The 24006-nt window shown below is 42.7% G+C and overlaps 1 protein-coding gene across 1 annotated transcript in view; it reads right to left on the bottom strand.

The window, feature by feature from the left end:
- The window catches only part of LOC132899744 (protein kinase C-binding protein NELL1-like), a 528774-nt gene that overhangs the window by 400350 nt on the left and 104418 nt on the right, over window positions 1–24006 (bottom strand). Inside the window, exon 3 of the mRNA XM_060941854.1 lies at window positions 16535–16685. Coding sequence (XP_060797837.1) covers window positions 16535–16685 — 151 coding nt within the window. The remainder of the gene's footprint in view (window positions 1–16534; window positions 16686–24006) is intronic.

Here is a 24006-nt window from a genome sequence, read left to right as displayed (position 1 = left end):
TACCCTGCCTTTCGCCCATAGTCAGCTGGGATAGGCTCCAGCTTGCCTCCGGCCCTGTAGAACAGGATAAAGCAGCTACAGATAATGAGATGAGATTATATATATATATATATATATATATATATATATATATATATATACACACACAGTTGTGGTCAGAAGTTTACATACAGTGACATGAATGTCATCTTGGATATGAATGTCATGGCAATATTTGGGCTTTTAGTAATTGCTTTGAACTGGTCTATTTCTGTGGCAGAATGATTGTACAGCATGCAGCTTTAATAAATAAACCACTAGAATTTGGTGCACAAGTTTTAATTTTCTTTGGGTTTTCTGAAATCAAAACAGGGTCAAAATTATACATACAGCACACCTAATATTTGTGTAAAATGTCTCTTCGCAAGATTCACCTTGACCAAACATTTTTGTTTACCATGAACAAGCTTCTGGCAGAATCCTGGTTGGATATTTCATGACTCTTCATGGTAGAATTGCTAGAGTTCAATTAATTTTTTTTTCTTGGCATGGACTTGACTTATAAGCACGGTCCATATATTTTCAATAGGGTTGAAGTCAGGACTTGTTTTAAGCTTAATGTGAGCCTGCTTTATCCTCCACAACCAGCTCTGATGCGTGTTTGGGTTCATTGTCCTGTTGTAACTCCCATGTCCCAAGTCATGTTCAAGTTTCTGATGGTTTATGCTGAAGAATTCTGAGGTAGTCCTCCTTCTGTTAGGGTTTTGCTGGGATTCGAACCTGGTTCGTTGGTGTGATTATCCAGCAAACCCCCACTAGGCCACCAGGGGGATGACTCAAATGCAGAGGCGTGAGGCGGAAGTAGAAAAAGAATCAAAAGGTTTATTTAAACTATATACACTATATACAGGGCAAAACAAAAGACAAAAAAAAACCAAAGAGTATAATCCAAAAGAAAAGCAAAGTGCAAAAATTCAAAAGCTAAGAAGATCAAAAAACACAGTACAAAGGAAACTGGAGATAAACATAACAGCACAAAGACTCCGTGACAAGAGGACTGAACTCAGGGGTATAAATAGACAAACTAATTAAGGACACAGGTGAAGATAATTAGGCAATTAACACAAACACAAAACACAGGAACAGTGGCGGCCTCTAGAGGCCAAAATAAACACGACACGAAAAGGAAATAACAGCGGCCTCTAGAGGCCAAAACAGTCCTAGTCCTAACAGGACCCCCCCCTCTAGGAGCGTCTCCTGACGTTCCCAGGGCGATCCGGATGGGCCGAATGGAAGTCCCGACATAGTTCTTTATCAAGGACATCCCGAGCAGGAACCCAGCAGCGCTCCTCAGGACCATAGCCCTCCCAGTCCACCAGATATTGCAACCCGCCGCGGACCCGGCGGGAGTCAAGCAGGCGATTCACAGTGAACACAGTCTGCCCCTGGAAGATGCGGGGGGGTGGGGGGTTCCTAGGGGCAGGGGCATACGTAGACGTCAGTACGGGCCGTAACAGGGAAACATGGAAAGTGGGGTTGATCTTCAGAGTCCGGGGCAACTGGAGCCGGTAGGAGACAGGGTTCACCCTGCGCACCACCTTGAAGGGGCCAATGTAGCGAGGAGCAAGCTTGCGGTTCTCCACCCGCAGTGGAAGGTCCTTAGTGGACAGCCAAACACGCTGCCCAGGGCGGAAAGCGTGTGCAGGTCTTCTATGGCGGTTGGCCTGAGTCTGGTTGGTTCTGGAGGTCTGTATGAGGGTCTTCCTGACCTTGCTCCAGGTCTTGCGACACCGTCTCACATATTGGTTGACCGAGGGCACCCCCGCGTCCTCCTCCTGGTCCGGGAACAGAGGTGGCTGGAACCCGAATTGGCACTGGAATGGCGACAGCTTGGTGGCCGATGACTGCAGGGTGTTGTGGGCGTACTCCGCCCATGGCAGCCAGGTGCTCCACGATGTCGGGTTATCCATAGCCAGGCCTCGCAGGGTGGTTTCCAGGTCCTGGTTGAGCCTCTCCGTCTGACCATTGGACTGTGGGTGAAACCCAGAGGAGAGGCTGGCAGTGGCTCCGATGACCTTGCAGAACCCGTGCCACACTCGGGAGGAGAACTGGGGCCCTCGGTCTGAGACGATGTCCTGTGGAAGACCAAAGACTCGGAAGACATGATTAAACAAAAGTTTCGCAGTTTCAAGAGCAGAGGGGAGTTTGCACAGTGGTATGAAGCGGCAGGCCTTGGAGAATCTGTCAACTAAGACCAAAATGACCGTGTTACCTTGTGACTCAGGGAGACCCGTGATAAAGTCGACTGCCACGTGGGACCAGGGACGCCGGGGAATGGTCAGAGGATGCAGGAGACCCTGGGGACGCTGTCGTGGGTTCTTGGTTCTGGTGCAAACCTCACAGGACAGGACAAATGACCTTACTTCCTTCTCCATGTTAGGCCACCAGAAGCGTCTTTTCAGGAAGTCCAGGGTCCTCCGAGCTCCCGGGTGGGCGGTGAGAGGGGAAGAGTGACCCCACTGGAGAACCTTGGCCCGGGCTTGATGTGGGACGTACAAGAGGCCTGGTGGCCCCGTCCCAGGACCGGGGTCCTGGCGTTGGGCTCGTCGGACAGCCTCCTCAATACCCCAGCGGACAGGGGCCACAATCCGGGACACAGGGATAATAGGCCCGACTTCATTCTCCCTGTTAGTGGCAGAGAACAGTCTGGACAGTGCGTCAGGTTTGGTGTTCTTGGAGCCGGGGCGGTATGAGAGGGTGAAGTCAAACCGACTGAAAAACAGGGCCCACCTAGCCTGTCGAGGGTTCAGTCTCTTGGCTTGCTGGAGGTACTCCAGGTTCTTGTGGTCAGTCCAAACCAGGAATGGATGTTGTGCTCCCTCCAGCCAGTGCCTCCACTCCTCAAGGGCCAGTTTGACCGCTAGCAGTTCTCGATCCCCCACATCGTACCGGGACTCAGCAGGACTCAGGCGGTGGGAGAAGTAAGCGCAGGGGTGCAGCTTTCCTTCCGAACGTTGAGAGAGCACCGCGCCGACACCACTGTCCGAGGCGTCCACCTCCACGATGAATGGTTGGGAGGTGTCCGGGAGAACCAGAATGGGTGCCGTGCAGAAGCGGTCCTTGAGGTCTTTGAACGCCTTTTCTGCCTGAGGAGACCAGCCATAAGATCCACCTGTCCCTTTGGTGAGGTCTGACATGGGTGCTGCCACAGAACTGAAGTTCCTGATGAACTTGCGGTAGAAGTTAGCGAATCCTAAGAACCGCTGAACCTCCTTAACGGACTTGGGAGTAGGCCAATCCCGGACGGCCAGGGTCTTGGCAGGGTCCATTTGGAGTTGGCCTGTCCGTACAATAAATCCCAGAAAGGAGACCTCGGGAACATGAAATTCGCATTTCTGGGCCTTGGCGAACAGATTGTTCTGTAGCAGCCTCTGGAGAACCTGGCGGACATGGTGGCGGTGCTCCTGCACGGTCTTGGAAAAGATAAGGATGTCGTCGAGGTAGACAAAAACGTATAGGTTAATCATGTCCCTTAAGACGTCGTTGATTAGGGCCTGAAAAACAGCTGGTGCGTTGGTGAGTCCGAAGGGCATCACCTGGTATTCGTAGTGCCCAGACGGGGTGTTAAAGGCAGTCTTCCACTCGTCTCCCTGTCGGATACGGATGAGGTGGTATGCGTTCCGTAGGTCCAACTTGGTGAAGACGGTGGCGCCTTGGAGCAGGTCGAAAGCTGTGGACATCAGCGGAAGGGGATATCGGTTGCGCACAGTGATCTTATTCAGGCCCCTGTAATCAATACATGGTCGGAGCCCCCCATCCTTCTTGCCGACAAAGAAGAAGCCGGCTCCAGCAGGTGAAGTGGAGGGTCGAATAAACCCAGAGACCAGGGCATCTTTGAGGTATTCCTCCATGGCCTTGCGTTCTGGCTGAGAGAGTGAAAACAGTCTGCCACGAGGAGGGGTAGTCCCAGGGAGCAAGTCGATGGCACAGTCGTAGGCCCGGTGCGGAGGAAGAACGGCGGCCCTGCTCTTGCTGAATACCTCCTTGAGATCCCAGTACTCTGTGGGAACTTGAGATAACTCGGTGAGATCAGGGGGCTCGGCAGGAGACACAGGAGAGCTAGAGAGCAGACAAGAGGCATGGCATGCAGGGCCCCATTCCACAACCTGGCTTGTTACCCAGTCTATGCGAGGGTTGTGGCGAGTAAGCCAAGGAAGGCCTAGAATAACTGGGAACTCAGGTGAAGGAATAAGGTGCAGGGATATTTCTTCCTTGTGACCTTGAGACTGGAGGAAAACTGGAGAAGTAACTTGGGTGACTCTTCCATCACCTAACGCTTGGCCATCGAGGGCAGACACAGACAGTGGGACTTCAAGAGGTGCAGTCGGAATATTGATGCTTTGGGCGAAGTGAATATCCATAAAGTTCCCAGCCGCCCCTGAGTCTATCAAAGCTTGACAAGAGTGGACAGACTCACCCCAGGAGATGGAGACCGGGATGTAGATTCCTTGGCCAGGGAGTCCGGGAGAGAGGGTAGGCCCCGTCACAACCCTCCCTCGGCTGGACGGGGCGGTCCTTTTCCCAAGAGTTCGGGACATGATGCTCGGAAGTGACCAGGCTTGCCACAGTAGATGCAGCACTTGTCCCTCCTTCTGCGCTCCCTCTCAGATGCGGAGAGGCGAGTACGACCCACTTGCATGGGTTCTGGACAGTCACTGAAGGAGGTAGACGGTCTCCAGGTAGAGGTAGGGAGGCTGGGGGGGCTCAAGGCTTGGTGGCGTTCTCTCATCCTGTTGTCCAGACGAATAGCATGTGAGATGAGGGTTTCGAGGTCACTTGGGCATCCAATAGAGGCCAGACCGTCCTTGATGGGGTCAGACAGACCATGGTGGAAGGCTGACACCAGGGCAGTCTCGTTCCATCCACTTACTGCTGCGAGTGTTCGGAACGAGATGGCGTAATCTGCGACGCTTCCTCCTTGCCGGATGGACATGAGCTTTCGGGCTGCGTCGGTACTGATGTCTGCCTGATCGAAGACCCGAAGCATCTCTTCAGAAAACAGCTGGAAATCAAAGCACTCAGGTCCCTGTCTTTGCCAGATAGCAGTAGCCCAGGCTCGCGCCTTACCAGCTAATAAGGTGATCACAAAGGCAATCTTGCGGCGATCCGTAGTGTAGGTGGTAGGCTGAAGCTCAAAGGTGAGTTGACACTGGGTAAGGAACTCTCGGCACTCACTGTGCTTGCCGTCATACCTCTGTGGTGCAGGAAGGCTGGGTTCGCGAGGTGAAGAAGGCAGCATTGCAGGAGGCACTGGAGCAGGAGTGGGAGCTGGATCAGGAGCAGGAACTGGATCAGGAGCAGGAGATGCAGGCAGAGATGTCAGCTGTGCCAGGGTTTTCCCAATTTGCTGAAGCAGTTCCTCGTGGCGAGCGAGGGCCTCACGTTGGCTGGTGAGCGTACGTCCATGAGCGTCCATGGTCGCTCCGAAGCGTGTCAAAGCTGCCATAATTCCCTGAAGGTTGGCCGGGTAGACAGTTGAAGCAGCCTCTGCTGAGTCGGTCATGACGGAGTCTTTCTGTTAGGGTTTTGCTGGGATTCGAACCTGGTTCGTTGGTGTGATTATCCAGCAAACCCCCACTAGGCCACCAGGGGGATGACTCAAATGCAGAGGCGTGAGGCGGAAGTAGAAAAAGAATCAAAAGGTTTATTTAAACTATATACACTATATACAGGGCAAAACAAAAGACAAAAAAAAACCAAAGAGTATAATCCAAAAGAAAAGCAAAGTGCAAAAATTCAAAAGCTAAGAAGATCAAAAAACACAGTACAAAGGAAACTGGAGATAAACATAACAGCACAAAGACTCCGTGACAAGAGGACTGAACTCAGGGGTATAAATAGACAAACTAATTAAGGACACAGGTGAAGATAATTAGGCAATTAACACAAACACAAAACACAGGAACAGTGGCGGCCTCTAGAGGCCAAAATAAACACGACATGAAAAGGAAATAACAGCGGCCTCTAGAGGCCAAAACAGTCCTAGTCCTAACACCTTCTTCATTATTCCATCCACTTTGTGCAATGAACCAGTTCCACTGTCAGCAAAACAGCCCCAAAGCATGATGATCCTACCACCACCACCAGCTGCTACAGTGTCCTTCTGTATATGGTGGTCATTGCCAGTGTTGGGGAGTAACGGAATACATGTACTGGCGTTATGTATTCAGAATACAAATTATGAGTAACTGTATTCTGTTACAGTTACCGTTTAAATGGGTGGTAATTAAAATACAGTTACTTTGTAAAAATAAATGGATTACACGGCGGCATTTTCCAGTTTAACGTGTTTAGCTAGCCCCTCTCTAATTTTGGTAAGTCCACACATTGCCGGAAACCCAAACAATGCGCAATAAGAGCTTCTAATGTAAATGTCCTCCTAATGGTGTCGTCAGTTTGACAATGGACCCGGAGCAAGCACAACAGAGTCAGCAGAACCCAGGCAAGAATGCCTTTCTTACATGGAAATTCAGACACCACTTCACATTCAAAAAAAGGGACGGGCGAAATCTGACCGTGCAATACAAACTCTGTGAACCAGCAACCAAGCAGCTGTCAGCATCGAAAGACTCCACCTCAAACCTAAAGAAACATCTTCAAGTAAGTTATTTTTCTAAATAAAAAAAAACCTGACGCTAGCCTACTGCAACTAGTTGTTTTAGTTGTAGGTATCTCTAGCTACCTGGGTTATGTGCCAATGTTCTATTGCAATGTGATTTATTTAGCCATCGATTACTAAGGCTTCTTGCCATTGAGGTTAGCCAAGTTAGCTAGCTGAAAACCTGCAGCCGACAACCTGCTAGCTGAAATCATGTGCAGTTCTAGTTAACGCCATTTATAAGGCTTAAATCAGAGAGGGCAAATGCGGAGCATTCAATATTCAGTATTCAATTATCTTTGCTTAGGCCTAAATGTTTCTGCAGTTTTCGTCTGGTAATGCTGCTTGGCTAGCAAAACTGTTAAGGATAGTCATAGCTTACTAATAGCTAATGGCAAAGTTTCACTGAATATGCATAGACGTGTTAAATAGGTTGTGGTGGTTATCACTGATTTTTATCATATGTTTAGCTATTGTAGCTTAATCATTATCATACCACTCAATTTTTGTAATATCAAGACAGTGAACTATTACAGGTAGGTTTACTCATGCGACTAAACTGTTTTCATATGATTTTGCACAGTTTTGTTCTAAGCATCAGGCTTCTCTACTGTATTTTTGTGAAGCCAAACAGTCTGCTCTAACCTCCTAAGACCCAAGCTGTTTTTTTACATGCATTTTTTATTTCTTTTTGCTATTTGGGCTTATTAGAACCTGATTAGAATAAAAACTAAGCATCATCTTTGATAAGATGTACTTTTTGAGAAAAAGTATGTCCACATATGTGGATTCTTGTTCTGAATTTCTAAAAAGTGCTGTCCACATATGTGACCGCTAGGCCCTAGGAGGCTAAGAGAGAGAAGTTGGTGTTTTATAAAACCTATTTCATGTCTTTCTGTTGTCCTAATCAGGAAAAGAGTAATTGGAAATGCTGATTTTTTTTTTCCTCGTGCAAGGCTACTTTTTATTTTAACTTAGTGATGGAAAATGTTGCTGACCATAACAGTAAGTACTTTTCAGTGACATATTTTATGTTTGTTTAACACTCTTCCACTTTTCACCTTTGTGAATAAAGAAATGGTTAAGTAAAGCCTGGGCTTTCTTATTATCTTTAAGCAGATAAAACATCTTATGTTAACAAACCCTAATATTTTCTCCTCTACAGCAAATGTATTGGAGACTGGGGCTGAACAGCCAATTTGTAGAGAAAAACAAACAAGAATTTGCAGGATGTGATTGCTACATTCATGTAGTTGTAAAAAGCATGACAATATATTAAGTAATCCAAAGTATTCAGAATAAGTTATTCACATTGAGTAACGTAACGGAATACGTTACAAACTACATTTTGGGGCATGTATTCTGTAATCTGTAATGGAATACATTTTAAAAGCAACCCTCCCAACACTGGTCATTGTGACCAAACAACTCAATCTTTGCCTCATCATCTGACCATACAGCTATCCTCCAGAAGGCTTTTTTTTTGTCCATGTGGTCAGCTTCAAACTTTAGTTAAGCTTGAAGGTGTCAACTTTGGAGTAGGGGGTTATTTCTTGGATAGCAGCCTCTTAGTCCATGGTGATCTGAACTGTAGATAGTGATCCATCAGCTTCCAGTTCATGGTGGTTCCCAGGTTGTTCCTGACCATCCAAACCAATTTCCTTTCAGCTGAGGGTGACAGTTTGGGTTTTCTTGAAGCAAAGTGGCTTGGCAAAGTGACTACACCTCACAATAACTTGGATACAACTGTTTGAACTGATCTTGGAATTTGCAGTTGTTTAGAAATGGCTCCAAGAGACATTCCAGAGTTGTGTATATCTAGGATCCTCTTTCTCAGAGCTCCTTGGACTTTCCCATTTTACTGTGTGTTGGTCAATCCAATGAGTGCTGTAAACAAACCCTTTTTATGAAGGCACAGAGAAGCTACCAGCTGTAGTCAATCATGATCACTAACAGGAAGTTAAGAGACCTTGGCCTTGGCAAGATAAAAGACATTTTGGAAGTTTCAGCACTTCTGAATTAATAAACTAAGTGAATGTACAGTGGGGCAAAAAAGTATTTAGTCAGTCACCAATTGTGCAAGTTCTCCCACTTAAAAAGATGAGAGAGGCCTGTAATTTTCATCATAGGTACTGTATACCTCAACTATGAGAGACAAAATGAGAAAAAAAAATCCAGAAAATCACATTGTCTGGTTTTTAAAGAATTTATTTGCAAATTATGGTGGAAAATAAGTATTTGGTCAATAACAAAAGTTCATCTCAATACTTTGTTATATACCCTTTGTTGGCAATGACAGAGGTCAAATGTTTTCTGTAAGTCTTCACAAGGTTTTCACACACTGTTGCTGGTATTTTGGCCCATTCCTCCATGCAGATCTCCTCTAGAGCAGTGATGTTTTGGGGCTGTCACTGGGCAACCCAGACTTTCAACTCCCACCAAAGATTTTCTATGGGGTTGAGATCTGGAGACTGGCTAGGCCACTCCAGGACCTTGAAATGCTTCTTACGAAGCCACTCCTTCGTTGCCTGGGCGGTGTGTTTGGGATCATTGTCATGCTGAAAGACCCAGCCACGTTTCATCTTCAATGCCCTTGCTGATGGAAGGAGGTTTTCACTCAAAATCTCACGATACATGGCCCCATTCATTCTTTCCTTTACACAGATCAGTCGTCCTAGTCCCTTTGCAGAAAAACAGCCCCAAAGCATGATGTTTCCACCCCCATGCTTCACAGTAGGTATGGTGTTCTTTGGATGCAACTCAGCATTCTTTCTCCTCCAAACACGACAAGTTGAGTTTTTACCAAAAAGTTCTATTTTGGTTTCATCTGACCATATGACATTCTCCCAATCCTCTTCTGGATCATCTAAATGCTCTCTAGCAAACTTCAGATGGGCCTGGACATGTACTGGCTTAAGCAGGGGGACACGTCTGGCACTGCAGGATTTGAGTCCTTGGCGGCGTAGTGTGTTACTGATGGTAGCCTTTGTTACTTTGGTCCCAGCTCTCTGCAGGTCATTCACTAGGTCCCCCCGTGTGGTTCTGGGATTTTTGCTCACCATTCTTGTGATCATTTTGACCCCACGGGATGAGATCTTGCGTGGAGCCCCAGATCGAGGGAGATTATCAGTGGTCTTGTATGTCTTCCATTTTCTAATAATTGCTCCCACAGTTGATTTCTTCACACCAAGCTGCTTACCTATCGCAGATTCAGTCTTCCCAGCCTGGTGCAGGTCTACAATTTTGTTTCTGGTGTCCTTTGACAGCTCTTTGGTCTTGGCCATAGTGGAGTTTGGAGTGTGACTGTTTGAGGTTGTGGACAGGTGTCTTTTATACTGATAACGAGTTCAAACAGGTGCCATTAATACAGGTAACGAGTGGAGGACAGAGGAGCCTCTTAAAGAAGTTGTTACAGGTCTGTGAGAGCCAGAAATCTTGCTTGTTTGTAGGTGACCAAATACTTATTTTACCGAGGAATTTACCAATTAATTCGTTAAAAATCCTACAATGTGATTTCCTGGATTCTTTCCCCCCATTCTGTCTCTCATAGTTGAAGTGTACCTATGATGAAAATTACAGGCCTCTCTCATCTTTTTAAGTGGGAGAACTTGCACAATTGGTGGCTGACTAAATACTTTTTTGCCCCACTGTATGTAAATTTTTGACCCTGTATGTATAATTTCGACCCTGTGTTGATTTCAGAAAACCCAAAGAAAATTAAAATTTGTGCACCAAATTCTAGTGTTTTTTTAATTAAAGTTGTACTGTATACTGTACAATCATTCTGCCACAGAAAAAGAACGGTTCAGAGAAATTACTGAAAGCCCAAATAATGCCATGACATTCATATACAAGATGGCATTCATGTCACTGTATGAAAACTTCTGACCACAACTGTGTATGCTGGAGTTTCTTTTTATTATTTTACAGGGACATACTGGCCCTACCTCCAATATGAATGTCTCTTATAAGTTCTTATGAATATGTTTAAGAGTCAAACGTGGCTCAGGTTTGACCTTGTGCTCATTTCATTTAATTCTACCTTAATTATTACACTTAGATTTTACTGGTTAAAATCAGAATTGCATTTTTTTAGCACTAACTAGGTTTTACTTTGGAACGTCAACTTTCATTCACAATAGAAAGATATTGAAGTGAAAGTGATTTTTTTTTTGTTAACTAAGTGCTTCCGACAGTATCCTTTGTCCATTAAAAGTGTCCTCTCTGGTAATCGCTCACCATATGATGAGGTACTCTGTCATTGCACAGTAAAAAACAAGACTTGGAACAGATGCGAGACACATTTACAGCAGAGCTTCACATGTGGTTGAAATGTGAGTCCGACAAAAAGTGTCCTCTCCGGAAAATCATAAGGATTATCACCACTTCAGCTGTTATTACAGTCACCACCATGTACAAACATCACTGCACAGTACTTGAAAATTTGTACTTAACATACGTCACATACATTTCAACAGTTTTTCACTTTGTATCCCTTACTCTTGTGAACTATAAGAAAGGTGGTCAGTTTTAGAAATACTTTATATGTCTTCTCACACAAGTAACATGACCAGTATATGACCTGTAGCTCTGAAATACTGCACAGTTAATTTCTATCTCAAAAGGTCATTTTTAGCAACAGAGAAACATGAAAATACGAGGATTGATTTTTTTGGACTATTGTGGACCCGAAAAGTAAACCCTGATTTTCAAACAGCCCATCAATTCTTTTTATTTTAATTTATTTTTTTTTATTTCATGCAATTTTTAAAGGTATAAACTTTTAAATTTTTTTAATGAATAGTGAAGAATGAAGAATAAACTGAATTGTGTCTCAACAACAAACATGGCTTTGTTTCTGGGGGAAAAAAACATAAGAAAAAAAAGGTGTTCTGAATGAAGAATCAGAAAGAAAAGCTACGACCAAGGTCCATGTGAGGAGCTTCTCTGTACAGAAACTGGAGATACAACCTAGTATTTTTGTTCGTAAATGAATTTCCCCACAAAGAAGTGTTTTTATTTCAGCATCCTGAAGGCATAGGTCTCCTTGAGCTTATGTTACCTGATCTTGAGTTCACCTTTGAAAAAAATTATCAAAGCTCAAAAGGAAAAAATAAATAAATAAATAAATAAATAAATAAAACCAGAAGTAAAAATATCTCCACACATCACAGAATAGCCATGTTTTCTGTGAAATCAGTACACAAGTGGAAAGAAAGTGCAAGTTTTTCAGGGGTTCTATTGGGAGATTTGCTTTGGTGTAAAATGCTGCCTGTGCAAATAATCACAAAAATACTCCAGTCAGCTGTTACAATCCAGAATGAGGGCTCTTTAACCAGCCATCATTCAGACAGAAAGTCATAAAACCAGCTTAGTCTGCTTTTATAGGTGATACAGATTTAGTCATGCTAAAGAACTGTCGGCTTTATGGTGATCGTGCTCTATTCGTTATTGTTCAGTATCATAGTTTCTATCTGCTAAAGGCTAAGGATGATAAATTACAACCCCAATTCCAAAAAAGCTAGGACACTGTGCAAAACATAAATAAAAACAGAATGCAAATTTGATTTTGCAAATCACAGAAACCCTATATTTCATTGAAAACAGTACAAAGATAACATATCAAATGTTGAAACTGAGAAATTTTATTGTTTTGAAAAAAATATATGCTCATTTTGAATCTGATGTCAGCAACATGTTTCAGAAAAGTTGAGACAGGGGCAACAAAAGACTGAAAAAGTTGTGTAATTCTAAAAAAAAAACTAATTTGGTTAATTGGCAACAGGTCAGTAAGATGATTGGGTAAAAAAAGAGCATCCCAGGGAGGCGGAGTCTCTCAGAAGTAAAGATGGCACGGGGTTCACCGCTCTGTGAAAGACTGCGTGGGCAAACAGTGCAACAATTTAAGAATAATGTTCCTCAATGTAAAACTGCAAAGAATTTGGGGATCACATCATCTATGGTCCATAATATCATTAAAAGATTCAGAGAATCTGGAGAAATCTCTTTATGCAAGAGACAAGGCTGAAAACTGACACTGGATGCCTGTGATCTTCAGGCCCTCAGGAGACACTGCGTTAAAAGCAGACACGTGTCTGTAGTGGAAATCACTGTATGGGCTCAGGAACATTTCAGAAAACCACCGTCTGTGAAAACAGTTCATTACTGCAGCCACAAATGCAAGTTAAAACCAGATATAAACAACATCCAGAAACACCACCACCTTCTCTAGACTTGAGCTTTTTTATGATGGACTGAGGCGAAGTGGAAAACTGTCCCAAAGCCTGATGAATCAAAAGTAGAAATTCTTTTTAGAAATAATGGACACCACGTCTGGATGGCACAGTGGTGTAGTGATTAGCACTGTCGCTTCACAGCAAGAAGATTCTGGGTCCAAGCCCAGCGGCCGACGGGGGCCTTTCTGTGTGGAGTTTGCATGTTCTCCCCGTGTCTGTGTGGGTTTCCTCTGGGTGCTCCGGTTTCCTCCACAGTCCAAAGACATGCAGGTTAGGATAATTGATGTCTCTAAATTGAATTGACTGTAGGTGTGAATGGTTGTTTGTCTCTGTGTGTCAACCCTGAGATGGCCTGGTGACTTATCCCGGGTGTACCCCACCTCTCAGCTGAGACAGGCTCCAGCTTGCCCGCGACCCTGCACAGGATAAGCGGTTACAGATAATGGATGGATGGACACCACATCCTTCAGGCTAAAGAGGAGGGGGATCATCCAGCTTGTTATCAGTGCACAGTTCAAAAGCCAGCATCTGTGATGGTATGAGGAGGCATTAGTGCACATGACATGGGTAGCGTGTACATCTGGGAAGGCATCATTAATGCTTAATGATATAAACACGTTTCAGAGCAATATGCTGCCATCCAGACAAAATCTTTTTCAGGGAAGGTCTTCCTTCTTTCAGCAGGACAATGCCAAGCCACTTTCTGCACATATTAAAACTGCATGGCTCTGTAGTAAAAGAGTCCGGGTGCTAAACTGGCCTGCCTGCAGTCCAGATCTGTCTCCCATTTAAAACATTTGGTGCATTATGAAGCGCAAAATATGACAAAGAAGACCCTGAACTGCTGAGCAACTGAAATTGTATATCAGGCAAGAATGGGACAACATTTCTCTTTTAAAACTACAGCAATTGGTCTCAGTTCCCAAACGTTTATAGAGTGTTGTTAAAAGTAGTGGTGATGCAACACAATGGTAAACATGCCCCTGTCCCAACTTTTTTTGCAATGTTCTGCTGATATCAAATTCAAAATGAGCATACATTTTTCAAAAAACAATAAAAATTTCTGTCTCAACATTTGATATGTTGTCTTTATTTGATTTTCAATGAAAGATAGGGTTTCCATGATTTGCAAATTATCACATTCTCTTTTTATTTACAGTTTACACAGTGTCCCAACTTTTTTGGAATTGGGGTTGTTCATGTGTAGACATGGAAATAGTTTACTAAAACAAATATTTCGTGTTTTTCAAAGGAAGTTTGGTGAAAAGTTTCATCTGCCTTTTATATCACAGCTCAAGTTACACTTACTGATCCAGCGACAGAGAATTAGTCCAAGACTTAATTCCTAATAAGTAATTTGTTTATTGCACACCACTCTGTCACGATTACTGTGTGGCAGGAACAAGCTCATGGAGCATTAGCATTATGGTGGGGTAAGACGCCAAGGGGTTTTGGTAGTCCAGTGGGGAAAAGGAAGATATCTTTATTTATGTAGTTTGTTTTTTCAGACAGCTGGCTAAAATGCATCTCAGCCTTTTTCCGGTGTTTCGAAAGATCTGTTTTAAATGTGCCTTGGGGCGTTGACACATCTGCATTGTAGATGATCTGTTTCTGCAGTAGGCATGTGCTGAATTTTACTATTCAAAAAGCATCTGTCTGTCAGGAAGGGAATGAAACATGATACAGAGTTCTGGTTGTGTTATACAGCCCAATGTGAAGCATATTTTATTTATCTTATACCACAGAAATCTGTCAGCATTAACATTTATTTATTGATTTATTTATGTCAAAAACTTGTAAGTTATTTTTAATTACAGTTCAAGTCTTAACAGACGCCTGTAATACTCAAACAAAGTGGTGTAAGTGGTTAGCACTGTCACCTCACAGCAAGAAGGTCCTGGGTTCGAGCCCAGCAGCCAGTGAGGGCCTTTCTGTGTGGAGTTTGCATGTTCTCCCAGTGTCTGTGTGGGTTTCCTCTGGGTGCTCCGGTTTCCCCCACAGTTCAAAGACATGCAGTTAGGTTAATATGGGACGGCCTTGGGCTGAGGTGCCCTTGAATGAGGTACCGAACTCCCAACTGCTCCCCGGGCACTGTTAGCATGGCTGCCCACTGCTCTGGGTATGTGTGTGTGTGTGTGCATGTGTGTGTTCACTGCTTCAGATGGGTTAAAGGCAGAGAGGAATTTCACAAGTGTGTGATGAATGAAGTTGTTGTTGTTCTTCTTAATACTCAAAGTAAGTTAAAAGAGTGAAAATAAATCTCAGTCAGTGCGTTTACATGCACATAGAGAAAATCGAATTTCTGCCGTAGCTTAACTGAAATCGAAGTTCTAAATGCCATGGAAACACCTTAGCTCGGCTGAAATCGAACCGAACTGGATTTCTCGTAATCGAGCTACGCGACCTAGATTATGCGATTGTAGCCGAGCTACTTAGTGCATGTAAACCCTATCGAGCTACGTAGTCAAGCTACTTACTTCAGCACTGCCCCTTCCAGAAGTGACGAGTGACGAGACCACAAGCGGGAAACACAACAGCCTCGGTCGGCATGACAACATTAGTAGTAGCGAGCAGCAGAAGAGGTCAGGAGGAACAAGGAGAACGAACGTCGTCGTTCTTCTTGTGAACACGGAACTGATAACTTTGTTTATACTCTTGAATAGCTCTTCTTCATGACGACAACCGGAAGTGTACCAACACGATGGGGCGTGTAGCGCCACCTGTGGCTCGGGCGCACAATGTACCTCACACAATAGCTCGATTTCCTTGTGTGCATGTAGGATTGGATTTCTCTGGCACCCCTGCTGGGACCCTTAGCTCGATTACCGACAGTAGCTCGATTTGGATGTGCATGTAAACGCACTGACTGGTTTAACAAATATACTGTAGCAGGGCATGGTTATAATAATCACTCAGTACAGATACAGTATTTGCACATTGTATTCACTAAACCAGTCAATGAAACCTGAACACACCACATGAGGGCAGTTAGGTTATCAGTGACACACATGCAATGTTGCTTTTGCTGTAAAATGGGTTTAATCTGCAACACCAAGTACCTGACTGGAGACATTTAATAGAGTTGTGCTTTAGCTGGTCAATATTTAAAAGCAGGTTGGAAGCTGGGTATTTACTCGATCAATATTTAGAAAGTGAAACAAGTAACCTGCATTTTTTTTGCCCCAGGCATATAATTAGTCCATGTTCTACTGTGTGTACATCTGGACTGTGGTCATGAATAAAATGCATGGAACTGACAGGTCAAATTGTCATCAGTAGAAATGTTAGATGTATTGTATTTTAGAACGACAGTATACGTAACAGCCAGTATGCCTGAAAAGTGGTTTTGTATGGATAGTGTACAGAGTTTAGACACTGAAAATGAAATGTCAAAAGGACTTTGCAGTTGCATTTTAACTTTAGATATCAATCTGAATTTGAATTTTGTTTTAAATTAGGCACACATGAGAAATGCAATTGCAAATACAAGTTTGAACTAGCATTTTCTAATTAGCATTTTCTTTATTTATGACAAGAAAGGATAAATAGTACATACAATATTTTTAAATTAATGAAATACAACAATCAACCAAAACCTAATGTTTTAAGAATTAACAGGTTTATAAAGCAAAATCAAGAGCTGTAAGTACTTCAGGTGTACCTGTACTCAGACTCGTGGATGGAGAAGAGAACTCCAGATGTGGATGCCTTCTGCTGGATGGAAGCCATGAACGTGAATTCATTTTTGTTTCTGAGCAACTCCAGTATTTGTTCTGTGATTTGAGAGGGAACCTGAATGATTCTCTGTGCATCTGCAAACAAAACAGGAACAATGGACAAATGTGAGTCGAGGAGTCTACCAGCAGGAATTGTATTGATTTCAGAAGTTGTCATACCATATTTCTCAAATAAGAAACCATCCCATAAGTTCACAACAGCGTGCGCTACTGGGTCATCAGGTGCTTGTTGGTAATAGATGAGAATATATACAGTGTGCTGTCATTTAAATTATACATATGGTATATAGACAAATAACTTGCAGTTTGAAATGTCCATAATAAGCTTCACATAAAGTAACTCTAGGTAGTGGACTTAGACTCAGACAGCTGTGCTGCACTTCTCCATGCTGACTGCTCCTCTATCGAGACATGACTAATTGGAAGCAGTATTTGAAAACAGAGACAGTCCCTCTGCTAACTCTGCACACTACACTATCTTTTAGCTGTTTTATTCTCATTATAACACAAAACATCATGCTGTATTTCCTCATTTAAACCAATAGTTTTCCCCTTTAATCCAAATGTATGCAATTGACCAAAACATATCTGGTGTCTAGAGTTTGCTTCTTTCGATTTACACTGGAGCTTGAAATGTAAAACAAGTTTATAGATTATAAGGGGCTGTATATTTAAGTCAATACACACTTCCCACAAACAGCTATGTCAGGTTGTTCAATATTTTGTTCAACAGACTTGTTAACCATGACCCACTCTATAAAATGTTCAAAGGGGTGTTGCAATGCTGCAAAGCAAGGCTCTGGGACTCCAGGGGACCACAGTGGGAGCCATTATCTCCACATGGAGAAAACTTGGAACAGAAGTGATCAGCCTACCAAACTTCCTCCAAGCATGTATCAACGACTCCTCAGATAAGATCAGCATTCATGATTCCACCATAAGAAAAAGACTGGCCAAAACTGTGACCGATGCATAAAGGCTCGTCTCACATTTGAAAATTAAAAAACCAACCAACCAACCAACCAACCAACCAACCAACCAACAACCCTTAAGTCTTTTGGGATAATGTTCTGTGAGCTAATGATGATGGCTGACATGGGTCCTGTTACATCTAGTGTAAAGTTAACACAGCATTTCACAATAGGAACATCATACCAAACCACCAAACATGATGGTGGTAGTGTGATGGTGTGGGGATGTTTTGCTGCTTCAGGGCCTGGGCGACTTGCCGTAAGTGATGGAACCATGAATTCGGCTCTCTACCAGAAAATCCTCAATAAAAATGTCTGGTCATCAGTCTGTCATCTGAAGTGCAAGTGCAGTTGGGTTATACAACAACAACACAATGATCCCAAACACTAGCGCAAGTCCACTTAAAAGGACTCAAAAAGGAACAAAATGAACCTCATTAAGATGCAGAAACAGAATGTTAATCAAGCAGTTTACACTCGAAAACCCTCCATTGTCAGCAGTCTGTAAAAAGAGGGCCCTGATTTCTTGTTAAATCTATTTGTACAGTCAATCACACAACAGCTTTCCCATTTTAGATCTAGTGTGTGTGTGTGTGTGTGTGTGTGTGTGTGTGTGTGTGTGTGTGTGTGTGTGCTTTCACTTCATTAGATCTGTGTTACTTCTGCCTATGGTGAAGTCATTTGTATTCTCACTATTGTACATTATTGCGTCCTCTGCTGTCTAAACAATACAAGATCCATTTTTATTATTTCATTGATTCGAATCATCATAAATTTGTATCATAATTTATTGTTGCACAATATATTATCATTACATGCCTATCTGTGATAGAAGAAATTTTACAATCTTCTGATGTTTAATAAAACCATTTATGTGCATGTGATTTTACTGAATCTAATGTCTGTTTGATTGATTGTTTGAAAATAGGGGCACGCATAATGATAAACTGAAGGCGACATGCAGTACGTTCTTTTCTTGTTAGCTACATTAATTTAATATATTTAGTTATACATTACTTGTAATCATAATGTATAACTAAATAAGCAAACTTCAGACACCAGATTGTTCCTGAAGTGACTAACCCCTGATATTGATTTGCCATGCAGTCCTCTATGCATTATCTTCCCCACTGCTTACAGCTAGTAAAAAGACATGGTCCTGGACTTGCTGAAATACACAAACCACCTTCACATGCCCATCAATGTGACTAAATAAATAAATAAATAAAACCTAGCAGACCAAACAGAGCAGCTTTGATACACAGGGGCTATTACTGCACTGACAGGACAAGTGGATTTCAAAATAACCTCAATTGTAAACCTGCTGCTGGTAAACATTGTATTCACTGCTGGATGGTCCTGGTTCTGTCAAGAGCCTTTTTTGTGACAATAAATTATGGTCATGGAAACTTTGCGAAATAATAAGTGAAAGTTAGGAATGTACAGTATAGCAAATAACAGCCAAAGTGTGCCATGCATATGCCTTTACTGTTCGCAAGAAATATTCATTGATCAACACATTCACTTCACACGTGGCTGCACGTAATACACGCCTGTTCCTGTCGTCAAATCTCTTTTACACAACACTTAAGGCAGTCTGGAGTGTAATGCCTCATGTCTTCCACAGTCATTTTTTACACACAGATTTCAGTTTCAAAAGAAAAGCAAACTAACACTTCACATTGTCATCTTTATTTTTTCTTCTTTATTAGCAGCAGGTTTTCCTGAGAAATGTTGTGGGTTTACTCAGCACTTGTAGCTCCAATATTGTGACAGTAATTACAGATTGTCATCAGTTAATGACACAGAAGCTTGCATAAATATTAACTATTTGATTTGCACAATTTGTGTAACATTTATGATCGCACCTTCAAACATTAATTAAAAAAAGTGGACATTTGTTGTTTGCATATATATATATCTAATGACCCTAAGTGTCAACCTTTGGCTGCAATCCTTAATGGATGGTCTCTAATAGCTTTGGGTCCAGATCCAGCACATCTGGATTCAGATCATTTGCTTTTTCTTCTTGGCAAAACTGCTCATCTTTTAAATTTTTTTTCTACAAATAATTTTCCAGTATCATCTTCATTTTTATTGTACTGTCGCTTTCCTTTTTGTACTTTCCACTTTCGATTTCCTTTTTCCATTTTTTTTGGAAGAACGCAGAGACCGGAAGCTTTCTTTCTTTTTTTTTTCACCTCCTGCATAAAGATCACAAGTGGAGGCCATCCACATCAGATCTGCTTTAATATCAACAGATCTTCGATTAAGGTACGTGAATCTTTTCATCATGGCACACCTTCAGCCTGTTCAGTGTGCTGAATGCAGGATGTTTAGTCATTCTTCATCTGTCGCTAGCGATAGCTTTATTTGTGATAAGTGCAGATTAGTTAGCTCTCTGATGGAGAAGATTATAGTGCTAGAAGCGCGTGTCCAGGCTTTAGAGAAGGCTAGTGAGTGTGAGAACAGTGTAGTTTCTGTAGAGGAAAGTCTGGATGCTCTAGGTGGAGTTAATAATCCCCCAACTCCGGCATTAGAGCCCTTACAGTGGGGCAAATGGGTGACGGCTCGGTGGCATAAGCATAGAGCCAAAGCTACCACTGAGGCTCGCCCACGGGAGCACCACTCCTCTCCGCGTCACGTGTCAAACAGGTTTGCTCTCCTTAGTGATGCACCCACTGAGAAACCTGAAAGAGCTCTGGTTATAGGGGACTCTATCATATGGCACGTGAAATTAGCTCAGCCTTTAGGGGCACCAGCAGCTTTAGTCAGGTCTGGAACCAGGGTGCCAGACATAGCAGGTAATCTTAGGGTCCTAGGCAAGCAAAGGTTCTCAAAGATGCAGGAGCTAATGATATATGCCTTTGTCAGTCTGAGGTTACTAAGAGTAACTTTGTAGAGGTGTTTAAATTAGCGAAGGTGATATCCGATGCTGTAGTACGCTCTGGCCTCATCCCAATGCGGCGTGATGATATAGCTTACAGCAGGTTATGGTCGCTGAACTGCTGGCTGTCCAGGTGGTGCTCTGAAAACAGTGTGGGCTTTATAGATAATTGGGCTAATTTTGAGGGCACTGCTGGCCTGTTAGGGCGGGACAGTATCCATCCCACTCGGGAAGGTGCTGCTCTCATTTCCTGCAGTATAGGTCATCAGAACAGGCCTAGTTAATTTCTGACAATCCAGAGCCAAGGCCAGGGAGCAGACGAACAGGCCAAACCAACTGTCTGCTAGCTGCACAGAGTCATCACTCAGGGTCCACTACATCAAGACTGTGTCTGTTCCCCGAGCTCAACAAAAAGGTAGAAATTTTCAGAGAGTTTGTTCCAGTAACCTAGTCAATATAAAATTTAATCATACTGACTCTATAGCTGGGCGGCACGGTGGTGTAGTGGTTAGCGCTGTCGCCTCACAGCAAGAAGGTCCAGGTTCGAGCCCCGTGGCCGGCAAGGGTTTCCTCCGGGTGCTCCGGTTTCCCCCACAGTCCAAAGACATGCAGGTTAGGTTAACTGGTGACTCTAAATTGACCGTAGGTGTGAGTGTGAATGGTTGTCTGTGTCTATGTGTCAGCCCTGTGATGACCTGGCGACTTGTCCAGGGCGTACCCCGCCTTTCGCCCGTAGTCAGCTGGGATAGGCTCCAGCTTGCCTGTGACCCTGTAGAACAGGATAAAGCGGCTAGAGATAATGAGATGACATGAGACTCTACAGCTGCTGCCAGCACCTTTAATCTGAAGGTGGGGCTATTAAATATTAGATCTCTTACATCTAAAGCGCTAATGGTTAATGAACTCATTACTGATCAGGAGTTTAATGTACTTTGTTTAACTGAAACATGGATTAAGCCAAATTCATATATAGCATTAAATGAAGCGAGTCCTCCTGGATACAGTTACGGTATATACACCAGCCTCGTCAAACTGGCAGAGGAGGAGACATCGCGGTTATTTATAATGATTATCTAGGTGTAACACAAAGACCTGGTTATAAATTTAATACATTTTAAGTTCTTCATACTCATATAATGTATGTAGCCTCGAAAAATAAGTCTACCCAGTTAATTCCATTACTTATTATTTACAGGCCCCCAGAGCCATATTCTGAGTTTCTTTCTGAATTTGCAGATTTTATCTCAGATCTGGTTATTTCCTTAGACGAAGCTTTAGTTGCTGAAGATTTTAATATTCACTTTGATAACTTCTTGGAGATTGGAGATAACTTGGAGATTTTAATATTCACTTCGAATGCTCCTTCCCAAGTGCAGGATGAACAGACTTAAAAACTCCTTTGTCCCTCACGCCATCAGACTGTACAACTCCTCTCTGGGGGGGGGGGGGGGGGGGGGGGAGAAGGGGTAACAGGAGGACAGAGGATGGGAAGGGGCAGTAGCCTAGCCTAACAATAAGCAATACCGGACAATGTGCAATATAACGTGCAATATAAAGTGCAATATCTCTCCTGCCGCACCCCCCTTCCCCCCTCCTTCCCCCCCATCTTCCCCATATCTTATTCTTTTTATATTTGTATATGTAAATAATTTATTTTAATTTATCTAGAAGTTTTCTCTATTTATTTTCTCTGTTTATCTTTAATGATGCTGCTAGAATCTTAATTTCCCTGAGGTAATCCACCCAAAGGGATCAATAAAGTTTTATCTAATCTAATCTAACCCAGAAGACCCTTTAAAAACAGCGTTTGTGTCCATTTTAGATTCAGTAGGGATTAATCAGAAGGTCATAGGACCGACCCATAATGGTGGTCACACCCTCGATCTAATACTAACATTCAGGTTAAACGTAGAAAATATAGTTATACTTCCTCAGTCTGAAGTTCTCAGATCATTATCTCATTTCAAACTATGTCTGAGTAATAATATATGCACCTCACCACGCTACTGTATTAAATGTACATTCATGTCAACTACTGCACAGAGCTTTATAAATGATCTCCCAGAGTTATCAACTTTGACTGGCTCACTGTCAGCCCCTGCAGAACTTGATCAGGCAACTGAATGCTTAGAGTCAACATTCCGCCAAACTTGAGATAATGTAGCTCCTCTTAAAAGGAAAATGGTCAGAGACAAAAAAAAATTAGAACCCTGGTATAATGATGACACTCGCACATTAAAACAGACCACTCGAAAATTGAAATGTAAATGGCGTCAAACAAAATTGGTAGCGTTCAAATTAGCGTGGAAGGAGAGCTTCCTGAAGTATAGAAAAGCTCTTAGTGCTGCGAGATCAACATATCTCTCCTCCCTAATAGAAGATAAAAAAAATAATCCTAGATTCCTATTTAATACTGTCGCAAAATTAACCAGGAATAAATCCACTATAGACACATGCATACCTGTAGTATGTAGTAGCAACGATTTCATGAATTTTTTTAAGGATAAAATTGAGAATATCCGACAAAAAATTCAAACTACAGTACTAATTTAAGGTCGGACAATGTAAGGGACCCTGTAGTTAACAATATAACTGTATCAGATCATCAATTAGAATGTTTTACTTCCCTAAAAGAAACTGAATTACTTTCATTAATCTCGGCATCAAAAGCCTCAACTTGTGTACTAAATCCCTTACCTACACGTCTATTCAAACAGATAATACCTGAAGTAATTGAACCACTTCTAAAAATAATAAATTCTTCTCTTAGGATTGGCTATGTACCCAAATCCTTTAAACTAGCAGTTATCAAACCCCTGATTAAAAAACCTGACCTTGATCCCTGTCATCTGTCCAATTATCGGCCAATATCAAATCTCCCCTTTATCTCCAAGATCCTTGAAAAAGCTGTGGCACAGCAGTTATGCTCATATTTACATAGGAATAACATCCATGAAATGTATCAGTCAGGATTTAGACCTCATCATAGCACAGAGACAGCACTGGTTAAAGTAGTAAATGACTTACTGTTGGCATCTGATCAGGGCTGTGTCTCGCTGCTTGTGTTGCTTGACCTTAGTGCTGCATTTGGTACCATTGATCATTCCATTCTTCTGGATAGACTCGAAAATGTTGTGGGAGTTAAGGGAATGGCCCTCTCCTGGCTCAGCTCTTATTTAACTGATCACTATCAGTATGTTGATATAAATGGTGATATTTCTAGACGTACTGAGGTAAAGTTTGGTGTTCCACAAAGTTCTGTCTTGGGTCCACTGCTTTTTTCTTTATATATGTTACCTCTGGGTGATGTTATTTGTAAACATTGTATTAGTTTCCACTGTTATGCTGATGACACACAGTTGTATGTTTCTGCAAAACCTGATGAGAGACACCAGCTTAATAGAATTGAGGAATGCGTGAAGGACATTAGACACTGGATGCTTATTAATTTCCTTCTGCTTAACTCTGACAAAACTGAAGTACTTCTACTAGGACCACATGCAGCTAGAAGTAAGTTTTCTGATTACACAGTAACTCT

This window comes from Neoarius graeffei, chromosome 15 (assembly GCF_027579695.1).
Source record: "Neoarius graeffei isolate fNeoGra1 chromosome 15, fNeoGra1.pri, whole genome shotgun sequence".
In the NCBI taxonomy this organism is placed as follows: Eukaryota; Metazoa; Chordata; class Actinopteri; order Siluriformes; family Ariidae; genus Neoarius; species Neoarius graeffei.
The sequence above is the reverse complement of the archived record's forward strand: the minus strand, read 5'-3'. Positions and strand labels throughout refer to the sequence as shown.